Source organism: Hippoglossus stenolepis, chromosome 18 (genome assembly GCF_022539355.2).
Source record: "Hippoglossus stenolepis isolate QCI-W04-F060 chromosome 18, HSTE1.2, whole genome shotgun sequence".
NCBI classification, from domain to species: domain Eukaryota; kingdom Metazoa; phylum Chordata; class Actinopteri; order Pleuronectiformes; family Pleuronectidae; genus Hippoglossus; species Hippoglossus stenolepis.
In genome coordinates this window covers 20,878,395-20,893,959 of record NC_061500.1, presented here as the reverse complement: position 1 = coordinate 20,893,959, position 15,565 = coordinate 20,878,395, and the positions used below count along the sequence as shown (strand labels likewise).

Here is a 15,565-nt window from a genome sequence, read left to right as displayed (position 1 = left end):
GATAGACTGTAAAGCGTTTAATGTCCTGCGGTCTCTGAGCCCAAGTGTGTCATCTTCAGATAGCGCTAGTAGCCCCTCACTAGCACCTCCAGTAGAGCTAGGGAGATTTAGCCACACAGCAGCAACACACCGTTCTCTCTGGCATTCAAGGGAAAGCTGATCAAAGGGACAGCTGAGAAGTGTCACAGAGCGGTTACAGCATTTGAAGTGAAAGGGCTACATCCCTTCTGTTTATTTGGTTGCAGACAGCTAGGAGTTGTGCACTTCTATTTTCAAGAACATGAATTGTATGATATTTGTCAAATAAGACGTACAACTAGCAGCTCAAAATGTTATCCACAAATGGTTCAACTGCCACTCATTTCAACTGTGTTGTTATGTAATATATGAGAGATTAATATTCATGACAGTTCTTAAAGTTGACGATTATTGAGGTAACATTAGTTTACAGGGACAATTAGAACATTTTCTTCTACTAATTATCCACAATTACGACTGTGTTGATTGTTTAATTTAAACACCAGTATTTTCAAGGCAAAAAAATTCAACATTGCCTCTATCTCAGTTACTACTAATTTACACAGCTGGGTTAAAGACATTGAGTATGTCTGATAAGTCTCTGAGATGAGTTGTGTGGGTTATTGTTTTGTAATGTTGCCTCTCTACCACAAGGCGTTACTACTGCTGCCCCGGTGTAACATGAAGCACAGCTGCTGTGCATCGGTGCAGTCCAATAAAGATATTTTTGTTATCTAACCATTTGATATCTTTTTTATTACCAATTTGGAATCGAAATGGGGAATCAATAAGAACCAGAAACGATAAGCGAAATCGAAATCGGAATCAATTTTATCGGAATCGATAAAAATAAAATAAAAAACGATACCCAACCCTCCATACGACAAATATTTATCCATGTAGCAGCTTGTGTTTCACTGTCTTACTGGTATCAGATTTGTTGCTTTATACGAAACATTACTCTCACTTTCAGTAGATTCACAAATCCCCAAAACTATAAAACAAGCTATTTCTTTTTATTCAGAATGACTTTCTTAGTATGTCCCAACACAAGGAGAGGGGGCATTACCCATAAAGTGTTGCTTTATGCGGATGACCTTGTACTATAACTATCTAACCCTCTACTAGCTATATTTGAAAGATTTGGAAAATGATCAATTAAAATAAACTTTACCCCCAACTTTTAATATTCTGGCCAAATCTTTCCCCTTCTAGGTCAGTTCCTATTTTATATACTTTACCTTTCTCACACTCTCTTCATCACCTTCTTAAGCTTAACCACTTAAATTGAGAAATACCAACTGAATCTTGAACTGGTCATATTTAACTTGATAAAAATTATGTGAACATTCCCATTCTCATCTCATTGAGTTTATTGACATCACTAAAAAGAGTCTTTCTAACTGAATTTATAATGGTAAAAAAACGTAGTCGTAAAGTATTAGGCTTAAACACCATAGGAGACCTGCCCTACCCAACGTACTTCACTACTATTGGTCCAGTAATATTCAGAGGGTGATAGAGTGGGTTTAGAGTCATTCATACCTGGGTGAGGATGGACTGGCCCCATATCCTCTTTAAGTTAAACCAATAATCACTCAGACTAAAAATAGGTCATAGTTCCAGAATAATTTGGCCTGCATGGTCAATCTCCGATGGCACCCATTCTATCAACCACCTTTTCACTCTAAACTTATCCTGGCCTTTCAAGCATTGCATTCAAATAGAATCTGTTTCATCAAGGATTTATACATAGGAGTGTTTGCCTCATTTAATCAATCATGATCAAATATTATTTTAAGTGCCTGTAACTTTTTTCTTTATGTACTGATCAGGGACTTTTTGAGAAAAGGCTACACTACTTTTCCCCATGACACATTGCTCAGATATGTATTTAATAAACAATTTGAACATTCAACCTTTGGATAATTTTAGAACCCTTTGGCAATTAGACCTCGGCAGTCCTTTTCATGAAGATATGTGGGAGGCAACACTGAAAGAGGTTTTGTAAATCATCCCCATACTATGAACAGTTTCATACAATTGACAATCAATTGTGCCCACTTTTCAAAAGCTAAGCTGGTAAATATATTTCTTAAAATTGAATCCACTTGAGAGAGGTGTAGGGCAGCTCCAACAACTCTGTTTCACATGTTGTAGGCCTGTTGCCACAAGCAGTGTTTAGATCTCTAAGTGAAGCATATAGGGTATCACTATCAATGCACAGCCCATTACTGCCCTGTTTGGTGTCAATTTAAAACAATCATCTTACATGCATAATGTGATTGCGTTCACAGCATTTCTTGCATGCAGACTCATTTTGTTAACCTGGAATGGATCAAGGCTTCCTTTCTACATCAAATGGTTGAAAGATGTACTGTTTCACTTAAGTTGGATAAAACTAAATACACCCTGCAGGAGAGTGCCTCCATGACCCAGTTATTTTACCACAAATCAAAGACAGAAAGAATCTCTCACAATATATCTAATTTCCTAGTATATAACTGTTTATAGCATATTTTGCTCTAGCTCCACCTGCTGTTTACAAAGCTGCTTCAGTATTATTGATCATAGAGCTTAATAAAATAATGTAATAATCGGTCAAATGAGTACTTTTACTTTAAGCTTTAACTATATTTTACTCGTCTAAGTCTGAGGGTGCCAGGTGTAGATAAATATAAAATGTAAGCCCAGATACCATTGTAAAATGGTGCAAAAACTGTTTGAGATTGAATGCGCACATGAAAACATATTACATTATATTACATTTCATTTAGCTGATGCTTTTATCCAAAGCGACTTACAATAAGTGCATTCAACTATGAGGGTAAACCCAGAACAGCAAGAATCAAGTAAGTACAATTTGCTTCAAAAAAGCCAAACATGTAAGTGCCATATAAGTGCAACTAAACTGATTTTTATTTATTAGATTTTATTTTATTTAAACCCCAGAGTTGACGTTGGTTTATTAGACATCATCTTCTTAACGAATGTGTAGTCGGTTATTTTGGGCTAAAGAAAAAGGGTTTGGGGCTACAGCCCTGGATGCCCCAAGCAAGGCGATACCCATGTACACACCTTTCAGAAATGAGAAGCATTCACTAAATCTGACTTTTCATGTACAATTCACTGTCCAAAAAAATGTGAGGGATATTTAAGGTAAGAAAATTTAAATGTTTTTAAATAAGTAACTATGTGTCACACGGAGAGTTTTGGTGACACCTTGCTTCAAAAAAAACAAGTCTGCCAGAAGGAGTCCAAGCTACAAAATGCAAGTGCTACTAACACCTGAACTCTGTTAGTGTCAGTTAAGTAAAACTGACAAACTGAAATCCATGTGTGTATGTTGACATTGCAGGGTGTAAAATGTTAAAATTGTATTCATTGTGATGCTAATTCTTTACAGATTTAATAGTGTTATTTATTCATACATAAATCATTTTACTGTCATTTTCCTTTTATTCAGTACAAAAAATGCTTAAAATGGGTCACTTGATTTTCAGGTGCAGGCTCAGTTAAAAATAATGTTTTTATTTCAAGTCATGCTTACAGTCATAATTATATTCACGTCTGCCCTACCAGAGTTTAAATTGAGCTACTTTAAATAATTAACTTTGCCCTTTTTTCCAAATACACTCAAGATTAAACAATATGTGAGTAAGCCTTATATAAGAAATTTTTTTGCCACACACATTAACATGATCTGAAAATCTTTTGCCATACAGTGGAACACAAAGTTGGCAGGTGTGGAACAAATACAGGGTGACCGACATGTAGAAGCATATCTCTGTGGCACTCTTAGTTTTTTTTTAATTGTTAGATGTCACTCACTTGCTTACAGTTATCTCAACAGGCAGGGCTGGACTGGCCATTTGGCATACCACTTTCCGAGTGGGCAGATATATAACATATAAATCGTCCCATTGTTATTTTTTCTTAATTAAAACTGGGCCTGCCCAATCATCTTTAAACACCTCCCCCTTTGGGCGCTGTGCCGGTGAATCGGAAGGGAGGCATGGAGAAATTGCGATAGAAAAGACACACCCCCATCCTGCCAGTTATCCCCTTCATTATTATTGTAAAGATAACTATACAGTTTTCCAAAGTGAAATAATATGCATTGAAAACACTTGTCTTAATTACAAATGCAACATAAAGTGATTTTAAGTTTTGAAAGATTGATCACCCACTGTCCACTTACTCACTATTCCCTAAAACTACAATATAGTGAGCAGGATTATTGCGCACAACAACAACGTCGGCCGGTGGAAAATCCCACAGTGAATTTAGACTGTTTATTTTACACTGTCAGACATGTTACTTTAATTCTATCACTCAATAGAATAAAACACATTTACATTTAATCAGACTGCATCTTGTTTGCTTTTTTGAATCTTGAATCTAACCCTCTGCACCTTGGTATGTGCTGCTGTGTCTTCTGAAGCACATGTAAGGCATGAGGTCTATCCACAATTAAAATGTTCATAACTAAATGGATTTTCTTGCAGTTTGGTTTGTTACAAATGTCAGATATTTATATATGTTACAGAAGGCTTGGTTATATTAAAAATACAGCTTTTCATAACAAAATTTCTGATCGTTTTGTCACAACCCAGCTCTTAAGGCCATGACCAAACGGTAGTCACACCACCACTAAAGTATATTTATTAAGCCAACATAGGATAACCAAAGACATAAAAAAAACTTACAAACAAGTGGAGTGAGAGCCGTCTATAGGACCAGGGGTGGAGGGTGTGTGTGGGGGGTGGATGGATGGGGCCGGTCTGGGCCAAAATGCCAGGGCCGATTTGTTGTCCCATTCCAGCCCAGTCAACAGGTATCTTTACTTATTAACCAAGTAGTATAACACAGTCTATCATGTATATTCAAGGTAATAACTAACATTTCCTGTAGGACCATATGATTTTGGAGGAGTTCTCACAAATACAAACCGAGATGTGGTGAATGGAGAGACCATGCAGAAGAGGAATCAGCTCCAGAAAGAAATGCACTGGTGAGATAATACCTGTACAATGTTGATCAATTGTCTGTCAGCCTGATTAATCTTTTATCATGTCATGAAATCTTTGGTTGTTTTTAGGAAAAATTTTAATTGAGATTTTGCAATGTTTCATATAATGCAATGGAAGCTGTCAGAGGTTATTGAAGCTTTGAAAGTGCACCCAACAAATCCTAAAACGCCCACATTGTGCAACCAATGTTTTACTGTTGCATATTTTGACTAATGACAAATATTATCTATCTGACTCTAATTTTATGTTCTGAGTGCTGTCCACTCTTTAAAAGCTTTGCAACTTTAACCATTTGTACACAATAAGCAACGTAGAAAACAACTGATTAAAAACTCATCCATCGAAATTCTGCATTGCAGAAGCTCACCATTAACTTGTTGGGATAAAAATGTATGTTCCTCATAGTAAAATGTTTATAATGTTGCAGCCTTCATCCAGGGGATTTATTCCCTTTTACCCGGAAGCCACTTTTTGTCATTGTGGATTCTTCAAATAGCACAGCCTACAAGGTACGTAAATAGGTTGAGTAATGTGGAAAACACCTACAGTTTAGACTATAAATATTTAGACAGTTGCATATCCCTACATTTGTTTCTCACACTCTGAGCTACAGCACATCCAATTTGAAACTAGATTGGCACACAGTAGAGGCCATAACTAAGGGCCAACAGTTTTCTTACAGATGTCAGCCCACAATTTTTACATCAATATCCATGCATGGTAAATTTGTAAAAAAGAAAACCAGATCCATGCCAGAATTTAATAGGTTCAATCTTGTCCCATGTTCCATTCCTCTATCAAATTTTGCGGAAATCTGTTCAATAGTTTTTGCATAGTCCTGCTGAAAACCAAAAAAATCAAACGATCAAATGAAAAGCATTGGAGGAGTGATGCATACCATGCAAGTGGATATTCATCCCAGTGCCAACTTTTTTATATTGCAATAATGACATTAAATGATAAAATCTGTATAATATAATGTATACCTCATGATGATGAATGATTGGTTAATCTAATTTAACTGTACATCATGTCTCCAATCCTTTTGACTTCATAGTGATTTTTTGGCAACTTTGGCATGACATCAATGCAACATTTCCAATTAATTGCATAGACTCTGACTGCCTGCCATGGCCTAATTTGTTTTAACAAACTTTCATATTTATACAACATTTACTTTCTCAATGATTTCAAGTTGAATGTGCTTAGGCAGAGTCTTAATAACAAAAAGTCTAACTGGCAAAATATTGTGCATGATGTGATCACAACATGAATTTATATTTTGTAATTAAGATGAACTTTTCTGTCCTTTGTCGCAATAGAATTTCACAAATCTGTTTGGCCAGCCTCTGGTGTGTCTGCTATCACCTACGGTATATCCCAAAAGTGTACAAGGTGTGTTACTCTAGACTAACAGTTCATTAAAGAATAAAGCTGATGATATTCTATTTTCTATTTGTCTTAGAAAACAATTCAACGAAAAGACTAACAATGTGTTCATCTGTCTTTCAAGACCAGTTAAATGACTTAGACCTTTATAATGAATTTAATGACTTTTGACTTGATTAAAGCATAACATATTTCCAACCTGTGGAGTATTTGTGTATACATCTGTGATTTGTGATTTAGTTTGGATTTAGCCATTTGATTCCTTTTCCTCAGAAAAAGACTTACAATACATTCGGGGTGTTCTAACAAACCATCAACAATTGTATATAGCCACTGTAATGCTATTACCCATACACCCATTACAGCCCTTGTTCACAGACACACAAAAAAAGGTGGTGTCAATTATTGTGATCATGAACCGAGGATAAATTTAAACTATAAAAAAAAGTTCATTATCTGCCATTATAGGTAAATTATTACAGCTCACTTTAAAACACAGCAAAACTTAACATAAATGAAAACTATGAACACTAACATTAACAATAGCCAAACCAATATGACAATCGTTTTAGAATTTGGTGGCATGGGAAGCAGAAGTCCATCTTCTTTCAATTTGCTATATGCACCATACCATGTTTTTTAATGATGATGAATGACGACGACAGTATTTTGATTGGTGAGGAGTCGATTCAACCTGGCTTCACTTTTCTTAGTGATGAAATGACCAGTCAGTGTCAAATCTGGCCTTAATCTGATGGGCTATAATTATAATTTTTCACTAAGGAAAGCCAGGCAGAGGTAATTTCAATGGCCACTAGACAGAGCAGAGGACATCACTTACACATTTTAATGCGCACAGCAGTAGAGGCGTGCTACCCCATCACACAAGCTTTGGAAAATCCCCCAAATTGTCCCAAACAGCTGTGTCGGCAGTGTGTGAACGGTGTAGAAATGAATGTGTCTTTGAATGGGTAAATTTGGCTTGTACTGTTAAGAGCTTTGAGTGGTCGATAAGACGAGAAAAGCTCTGTATAAGTACAGTCCACTCACTTTTTACATTACAACTTGAATGTTGGTTTTGTACAATATCACCAAAAAGAAGTTGTTCTTATTTTAATTTTTCAAAATATTTATTTTTTCTTTTACTAGTACCATGTCTCTGCTTGCCTCTTCAGATCAGTCTCAGCGTGGAAGTCTCTTCACTCTGTTCCTCTACAGTCCACTCCTGGCTTTCTCCTCTATGTGTGGCTTAAACAGTGTGCGACGAGGCCTGTGGGACAGAGCTCAAGAGTTTCTTTGCAAAGTCTACCGTGACATTGGGCAGATGATAAGTAGATCACGGACCATAGGTAGCACATCTGCCATATATTCTTTCATGTCTGCTAGTATGTTATCAAGATTATAGTGGACTGTGAAAATATTTTTTTGCTTTTTCCATTATCAAACAGTTATGCCTTTTGGCAAATAGTAATTTAATTTAGTTATTTAATTCACTGAAATAACAGAGCGTTACTGTGGGGTGCCCTGATAGCCTGCCAAAATATCTGAATTAATCTGTACATTAATAATAGTTTTTTTCTGTTCAATTAATAAGTTAGTATTTTGTCTTTAGTCATGAAGAAGTGCATAAAGCTTATCACAGATTCCTATACCCCATGGTGATGTCTTAAAATTTCTTGTCTTGTCAGACCAACAATGCAAAACCAAAGATATTCCATTTACATTATATAAAAAGAGACACATTTAAGAGGCTGAAAACAGCAAAGTTTGGGCATTTTGGCTTTATATATTAATGACTTTTGATTAATGATTGAATGAATAAATAAAATTGTTTTACTGTAATTTTTGATGATCAGTTTAATCTATGATTTAACTACTTGGCTCACCACTATTGTTTTTTAAATGTTGTCTCCACAGATCAAGCCTTTTTGCAATTCTTTGGTGATGAGTTCCTTCGACTGCTTCTGGTCCGCTTTGTCTTCTGCTCAGCTGCACTGAGACTGCATAAACTGTTTCGGGTAAGTCACTGGTGCTTAAGTTATCTGAAAGAAGTTCTCTGGTTTATTTGAATGCCAAAAGCACATCATATAGTGAAGAGCAGGGTCTGTACCTGTCTTGTTGTGTTGCACACCTAAATCACATTCATGTATGCTAATCAGGAGGTTTGGTGGTTGGATCAGCGCGATAGATAGATAAATACATATGATGAATGTGTGTTTGAATGGCAAACTGAGCTGTAGACCATCTACCATTTACCAACTAGACTTGTTACGGAATTTTTGCTCTAATCGAAAGTTCCATATTAAATCAGATTAATATGTCTTTGTTAACTGGCTACGTCTGGTTCTGCTAGAGTTTTCTCTCAGTCGCCAAAGTGTTTGCTCATTGTGGGAACTGTTGGGTTTCGCTGTAATTTTCAAGGTCTCGACCTAATTTAAAGTTCCTTGAGACAATGTACATTATGATTTGGCGCTATATGGATATAATTTAATTTAATTGAAAAATTACTTCTTAAAACATACAATCTGTATTTTATATAAATACTTATATAATAAGTAAACTTCCTTTTCTTTAAAAACATACTAAAGGTAAACAGGTGCAAATTTTAGCTTTTCTTGATATAAGCAGTGTTCCTTTTGGGGGATTTTTCCCCTTTGACCAGAATCTGTCCAACTAGTTAAAAACTATCATCAAAACCAAAAATTAAGATGATAAAATGAAAGAAACAATACAGGAGCATCAGACATCATTTTCTTAGAGATACTGGCCAAACCACTGATACAGTCTTAATATAGTTAGCTAAACAGTTACATCCATAACAAATGTAATCTTGACATTAGCTTAATTATCAGTTTAAAGGAAGGGCTGAAATATATAGAAAAATGTTTTTATACATGTATCCAAAGGTGTTTTAGTAGACACCTCTGTCTACAGCGAACACACAACAATTTATGGCAACTAGTTATGATAGAAAACTTCCAATCAATTAATGATATTGCTTCAAAGCCTATTTGTTGGGATGTTCGATGGGATCAGAGATGTTTGATTTTGTGTTTACAGGAGTCCCGCAGCTTCCCTGAGTCATATCCTGAGCTGCCCAAACAGGACACAGTGGAGAGCAGCCTCTTACAGAAGCATGTTTTGGAGCTGGCAACCATGCTGGATGTGCAGGGTCTGTTTTGGGATGATTCACTGGAGACATACTAACATTTTCACAAAGGGCAAAATGGCACATATGTACATACAGACTCAACTGCCAGAGGCCTCAAAGTTGTCCTCTTTTTTACAGGTAATGGAATAATTGATTCAACACATACAGGTTAATGTCCTGCATTCAAGGGTTAACAATGAAAGAAATGTAGTGCAGCATTAAAATGCTCAAATGAGAAATCCAACGGGTTTGATAGTGTAAATTCCCCAATTTGAGTCTCATTGGCTTGCCTCATGAATGTAAACAAAATTTAAGACTGAAAGATGAATAAGAGAGTAAACAATGTTTAAGAAATCACCAATCCCCCAAAATGCAAGGTTTAAAACTCACTCCTCATCAGAACATTTTAAAGAAGTTTAAAGGGTTGGTTGTGTTTTTGTTTTTGAAGAAACATTTATCATTGGTTACCTGAATGAATGTTATGTAAGCATAAAGGACATAGAATGGAAAAGCTTTCAGTGTGATTTCATCAGTCTGCATGACACCATAGCAGTCTGTTGAGAAAAGAGAACACATTGATAAATAAATATAAAGAACAGATACAAAACTTGTGCATCAGATATTTTTCATAACAAGTGTGATGTTGAGATATTATTCACACACTAGTTAAAATATCTCACCAAAAATGTAAAATGGAACTAGTTTGGATTTTTATATTTAACAAACAGTGCTAGCTGTATAACAGCCTTTTTGTGCCAGGGTGCATGTGGTTGTGTTTGGTTGATTGTTGTAGGAAACATTAGTTGTAAAACTAATTTTGTCATTTACCATCAATCCATCATACATAGTCTCAGCTTTTTTCATTTGGAAAACTGTAGTTTTTTAATTTATTTGAGCACTGTGCTTTATTTTCATGCAAAAAGACAAAGATATTGTCTCTAACTTTTAAGGATATAAATCAGCTAACAGGCTGTTTCAAATGGCATGGTAAGTGAAGCCAATGCATGTGTGTTGCATGGGCCTGAACATTTATAGTTGAGTCAAAAAATAAAGACAGTCTACTTAAAGACAACAGGAGGAGACTGAGTCAAAAAAGTAATGTGGTATGCCAACCAACTTTTATTCACTGATAACATGTACCATTTAATTTTTCACAGATATGACTTGCCAAAACACTAGCCTTCATGACGGCAGGATTATTATGTGGCCTGTCAGCTGTTTACCTCCTACGGAATATAGCCTGCTTCCAAATTAACTATAGGCTATACCAGTCATTGATCTGCTGTCATGTTACCGTTCATGTGTTTTACTTCTCCACCATCCATTAAACCACTGCCTCAAGCTCATAAATGCAGCCAACTTTTTTTTGCTGACAAGAAAAAAATGTGTCGAAAAAAGAGAAAGGCTAGGTGAAGCTGAGGAAGGAAGAACCAGCAACCACTGAATTCTGTTCATTTTATAACTGGGGGGAGGGGACTTGGTAAAGACACTTTGTAGGCCTATTGGTTCTTTATTCAGTTGCACACAGCAGCACTGCAGGTAGGTGATGTGTGAATCTCTATGTGGTCATTTGCACTTTTAAAATTGTTTTTTTTATTGTTTTTTTAATGTGTCCCAGATACTTTTCCATTCTAAATAGTACATTTGAAAAATGTTGACATCCCTATTAGCCATAATATAGTTTTAAATACCTTGAAGAATAAAACACTTCCGCAGTACTTCATCACAGGTCCTAGTGGTTCCTGGTTGCAAAAACTGAAGGGATCAGAGGAAAGACATTTTTTTCTAAACCAGGGTTGGGGAACCAATGGCTCTTTGAATTTTTAGAATAGCCTTTGATGGACGTACCAATTTACTAAGCACATATATCACACTCACCTCTTAAGGCAATGGCTGGAACTGCTTCGCTTTTGGCAAGGTGTCTGAAGTCAGATTGTAGTGATGTAAAAATAAATGATCACTATAGTAGGATATCCCAAGATGGGATAACTCTCAAGATGGAGGTTATTGTAACGACAAGCTCAATGTTGCTTTGTAGATTAATGATATTGTGTTGGAGGTTGTCAACTGGTTCCACGTAAAATGGTTTCACAGATATGTACAGCGGGTTAGAGTTAGCCCAAACCCTAACCCCTCACCAAATGCCTGAAAGAGTTTTGTAAACTCACCAGTATATTCAGATTCCAGAGCAGACTTTTGTTAATAAATAAATATATATATATATATATGATCCTATGTAACACAGATAGAACAATACACTTAGTGTAAGGAGAACCTAATTATTACACTGTTCTACACGCTGAAACACACAAACTAATTTGCACAACTGCTATCTAAATCCTTACATTTCTTGCCTTCCTTAGGTGCGCTAGATTCCCCTGCTCCCCCTACCTTGGACTTTCAGTGGAGAGACCTGAGGTCAACCTACCCCCTCACCCTTTCCTACTTCTGAATGTGAGATCTGCTCAGCAGGCAAAAGTCTGCCTGGCTCAAAAAACTAGAACTAGGGTATCCAGTTTAACACGGTGACCCATATGGTGACATCATTGATGGGACACATGCAGAACAGAAAAACCTTTACATGAATGAAACCCTTTTTTTGCGCCCCGTGCCGCCCTGGCCAGCTTCCCATGTTGCCCATATCTAAGTGTACCACTGCATCAGAGACCAGAGAGAAATTTCACCTGTTGTCCTACAGGGTTTTTTGAATCCACACTGCAACAGTTCTGCAAAACAAACAAAAAATAATAGTTTTTCATTTCTCTAGAAGAGTGCAACTTTTGCATCTTCTTTTTTGACAGTAACAATGATGCTTGTCATGTAACATGTAATGTCATGTAACAGTGTGTTTCATTCACCCTGACTGTGACATGACAAGCTTACACCCTGAAGGACATGTTAGTCTACTATTTTGTTATTTTCTTTTATTGCTGAAAAAAATAATTGCTGTCATGAGTTGTTAGATACAATTTTCTTGCTGGCCAAATACTGTCTAAACTGATCTTCTTAATATTCTTAAATATTGCCATGCCAAATTAGATACTTTGCTTGTGACTAAAGCATAGTTATGTTGAGGCATGGCATTCACTCAGTGGTGAAAGGTACTTCTCATAATTCCCTGGGTTTTAAAATGACCCAAAATCTACAGCATATCATCATCATTCCTCTGTCCCGTGTCAGTGCTGTTTCAAAAACATTTGAGTGTAACTTTTGAAAATGGCACTATCCCAGCAAGAACTTCCAGAGCACTAGATCTGGAAGTCTCTGTACTTTTTTAATGACCCTGAGGTAGAAAATAGCATCTCGGTAGATTGAATTAGTCTTTTGTCTCACTGGTGCCAAAATTTAATTCCTCATGCAATTTCACAATTTCATAATTTATTTTCAAACTCTTAGCTAAAGCACAAACAAATGGTTATTGAAGAACAAGTGTACTTGTTAAGTAGTCATGGGAACAATGTCTGAATCAGTTGTATGCAACTAACATAAATACATTACTACAATATTACTATTGTATATTAAATTGTATATTACTACAATATTTTAAAGAAAATGTTAAATCACCCAGACTGCTTAGATCTGGCAATTATATGCTTTTGCATTGGTTTAAAGGGCATGCAGGTTTCTGACTAGTTATCATCAATAGGTACATTTTACCCTCCTTTTTTGACTCACAAGCTGAGGGCCTTAAAGACAACAGTGTCAATCAGCAAATCTCCATCAAATATTTTCTATTTTAAAGTTCAAGTTTCAAGCTTTGTTTGTCATATGTTTAAAGGAGGGTCAGCAGTACAATGAAAATGTTAGATGAGAAAGACAGGTGAGGTCAGCAGTGCTATTAAAGCAGAAGATTTTATTTAAATAAAAAAAACTTTAATATAAATAAAAGTCAACTACAATACTATACTATTAAACTATATACCTTCAAGAATGCAAGTGTAAAACCAACTTTGACCCCTACACAGATATTTCAACAAGTATAGGCCAAAATTGCCAGGAAATTGCTGATTCCTCAAGATTTAGATACCTGCATTCACAATTAGCTCAAGACAAGGAATCTAAAAAAAACTGGTGTGGGATTAAATAAAAAAAAACTACAGTTTAGGATTGAATCAAAAAACTACTGTTTGTTCATGGTGATGAAGGAACATGTCACCCAGTGCGTCAGTGTGGATGGATCAATTGAGCTCAATGGAGTTGGACATACTCAAGACTTGCTAGAAGGACATTGTTGGTTAGGTCCTTTAATGAAATGTATGGATTAAAAAAAAAAATAGTGTCACCTGACTCATCCTTGAAAAAAATTACATTTTCACAATTTAGGCCCACATCTTAGAATAGATGAAATCTAAACTGTCACTACGTTATATAATTTTGCTAAAGCAATTCACCAGAAAAGAAAGTTTCCTATGATTTTATTTATGCTCTATATTTTATTGTGTTGCTAGGGAGTTTATTTGTGGCACCAGTAGGGGTTGTGGTGGTTGAGACTCACCATTTTAGTGATGCTGGTAGTGAAAGCAGCTCACAATGAACTGCCCTTGACCAAGATATTCAAATAATGAGGCAATTGAGGAAAAAACTACATCAGCTTTTAAAGTTGAGTTTGAATTGACATGCATGATGAGAATACCAAATTTCTTTAGTATTTATTATATTTAGTGACATTGTTGAGTAATAAAAAATATTATGTAAAGCATTTTTTGACACTCATTTGTTTGTTCAGTATTTAGTATTTCTATAAAATGTGTAGTGATTCATGATGTTAAAATTAAGGAGGAGCAAAATGTTGATGAGGCCAGACTTTTCTCTGGCAATTTTTCACATTCCAATTTTCAAGAACTAGAAGAAAATTAAAGAAGAATAAATTCTGTTTGTTTTTTGTTTATATTCTACATTTGTCCGGGAAAGTAAGACATTTCTACTTTTTTCTTCAATTCTATTGTAATATGAACTTCCACGTTCTACTATGTTGATAGTTATGACCATTAAGAAATTGTAGGCTTGCACTTTATGAAGTTTAATATTGTTATGATCTTGTTTGTTGTGCTTTATGGAAAAGAGATTTAATTCTTTCCATGTAATTGTTCTTCATGCTAGCCCTTCACACTGGTGAGCTTATACAAAGAACAAAAGCTCTGTCAGTCAGTGATATCAAAGATTTTCTTGTAGAAGCTTTTCATCTTCTTAAACAGCTCTTGCCTGAAATGAAATGAAATGAAATATGTTGTCTGATATCCAAAAAGTATTGAGAAGGCAGCAATACTATGGTCATTTACATGGCCAATGGTGCTCTAAAACAATGGAGGCTTTGTGGACTTCAATGCCAGTCATGGTATTTCATACCAAAGGAATACCTTTTAACATTTTGACATATTTGGGGTTCTATTGGGAGACAAGAATAAGCAAAGAAATAAATTCATTTAAATTGTTGAATATTGCATGTTGTCAAGTTTGTATGTTAAATCTCAAAAGCTCATATTTATATGTTGCTACATATTATTGTATGTTCCATGTTGTTGAATCAATGAAAAGAGCAAATAGTGTGGTACAAATATGCATCATCTAATGGATAATAACTCCAAACACTAAAGTAACAATGTACTTCAGTTATAATAGCAAGTATAAACAGAAAATAAAAAAGATAATGTCTACCCTCTCTTTAAAACATTTGCTGTGTTTATGTCTTCTGTGCTTCATATTTAAAACATTGCCATATAATTACAATTATATTTCCAATTACATAACACCATATAATAAATTATTTAGCATTAGTTGGATCCTTTGGGCAGAAAAGGTACCATTCGAATTTGCTTGTATTTGCTCACATATGAACATTCCTTAAAACATGATTAGGCATTGTGTGGATATTTGATATTTAAATTTCATACTTCAAGTTTGACATAAAATTATACAGATAATTACCCGTTTCTTATGGCTGATACAGATAATGTCACATTTCTGTGCCTCCGTG

At 35.4% G+C, this 15,565-nt stretch overlaps 1 protein-coding gene across 6 annotated transcripts in view; it reads left to right on the top strand.

Annotated features, from left to right (window-relative positions):
• scai (suppressor of cancer cell invasion) overlaps window positions 1–15,261 on the top strand; it is a 63,742-nt gene extending 48,481 nt beyond the window's left edge. For 5 of the 6 annotated variants that reach the window (XR_004694111.2, XR_004694112.2, XR_004694113.2 and 2 more), the window contains 7 exons: window positions 4,933–5,032; window positions 5,479–5,560; window positions 6,374–6,446; window positions 7,616–7,789; window positions 8,358–8,458; window positions 9,501–9,729; window positions 11,955–15,261. Coding sequence is in view for 1 of the 6 variants with exons in the window: in XM_035141520.2 (XP_034997411.1) it covers window positions 4,933–5,032; window positions 5,479–5,560; window positions 6,374–6,446; window positions 7,616–7,789; window positions 8,358–8,458; window positions 9,501–9,647 (677 nt within the window). In the remaining 5 variants the exon portion in view is untranslated. Of the gene's footprint in view, window positions 1–4,932; window positions 5,033–5,478; window positions 5,561–6,373; window positions 6,447–7,615; window positions 7,790–8,357; window positions 8,459–9,500 lie in introns of all 6 variants that reach the window. The other variant, XM_035141520.2, reaches the window with a different exon arrangement.
• Window positions 15,262–15,565: the final 304 nt, after the last annotated feature.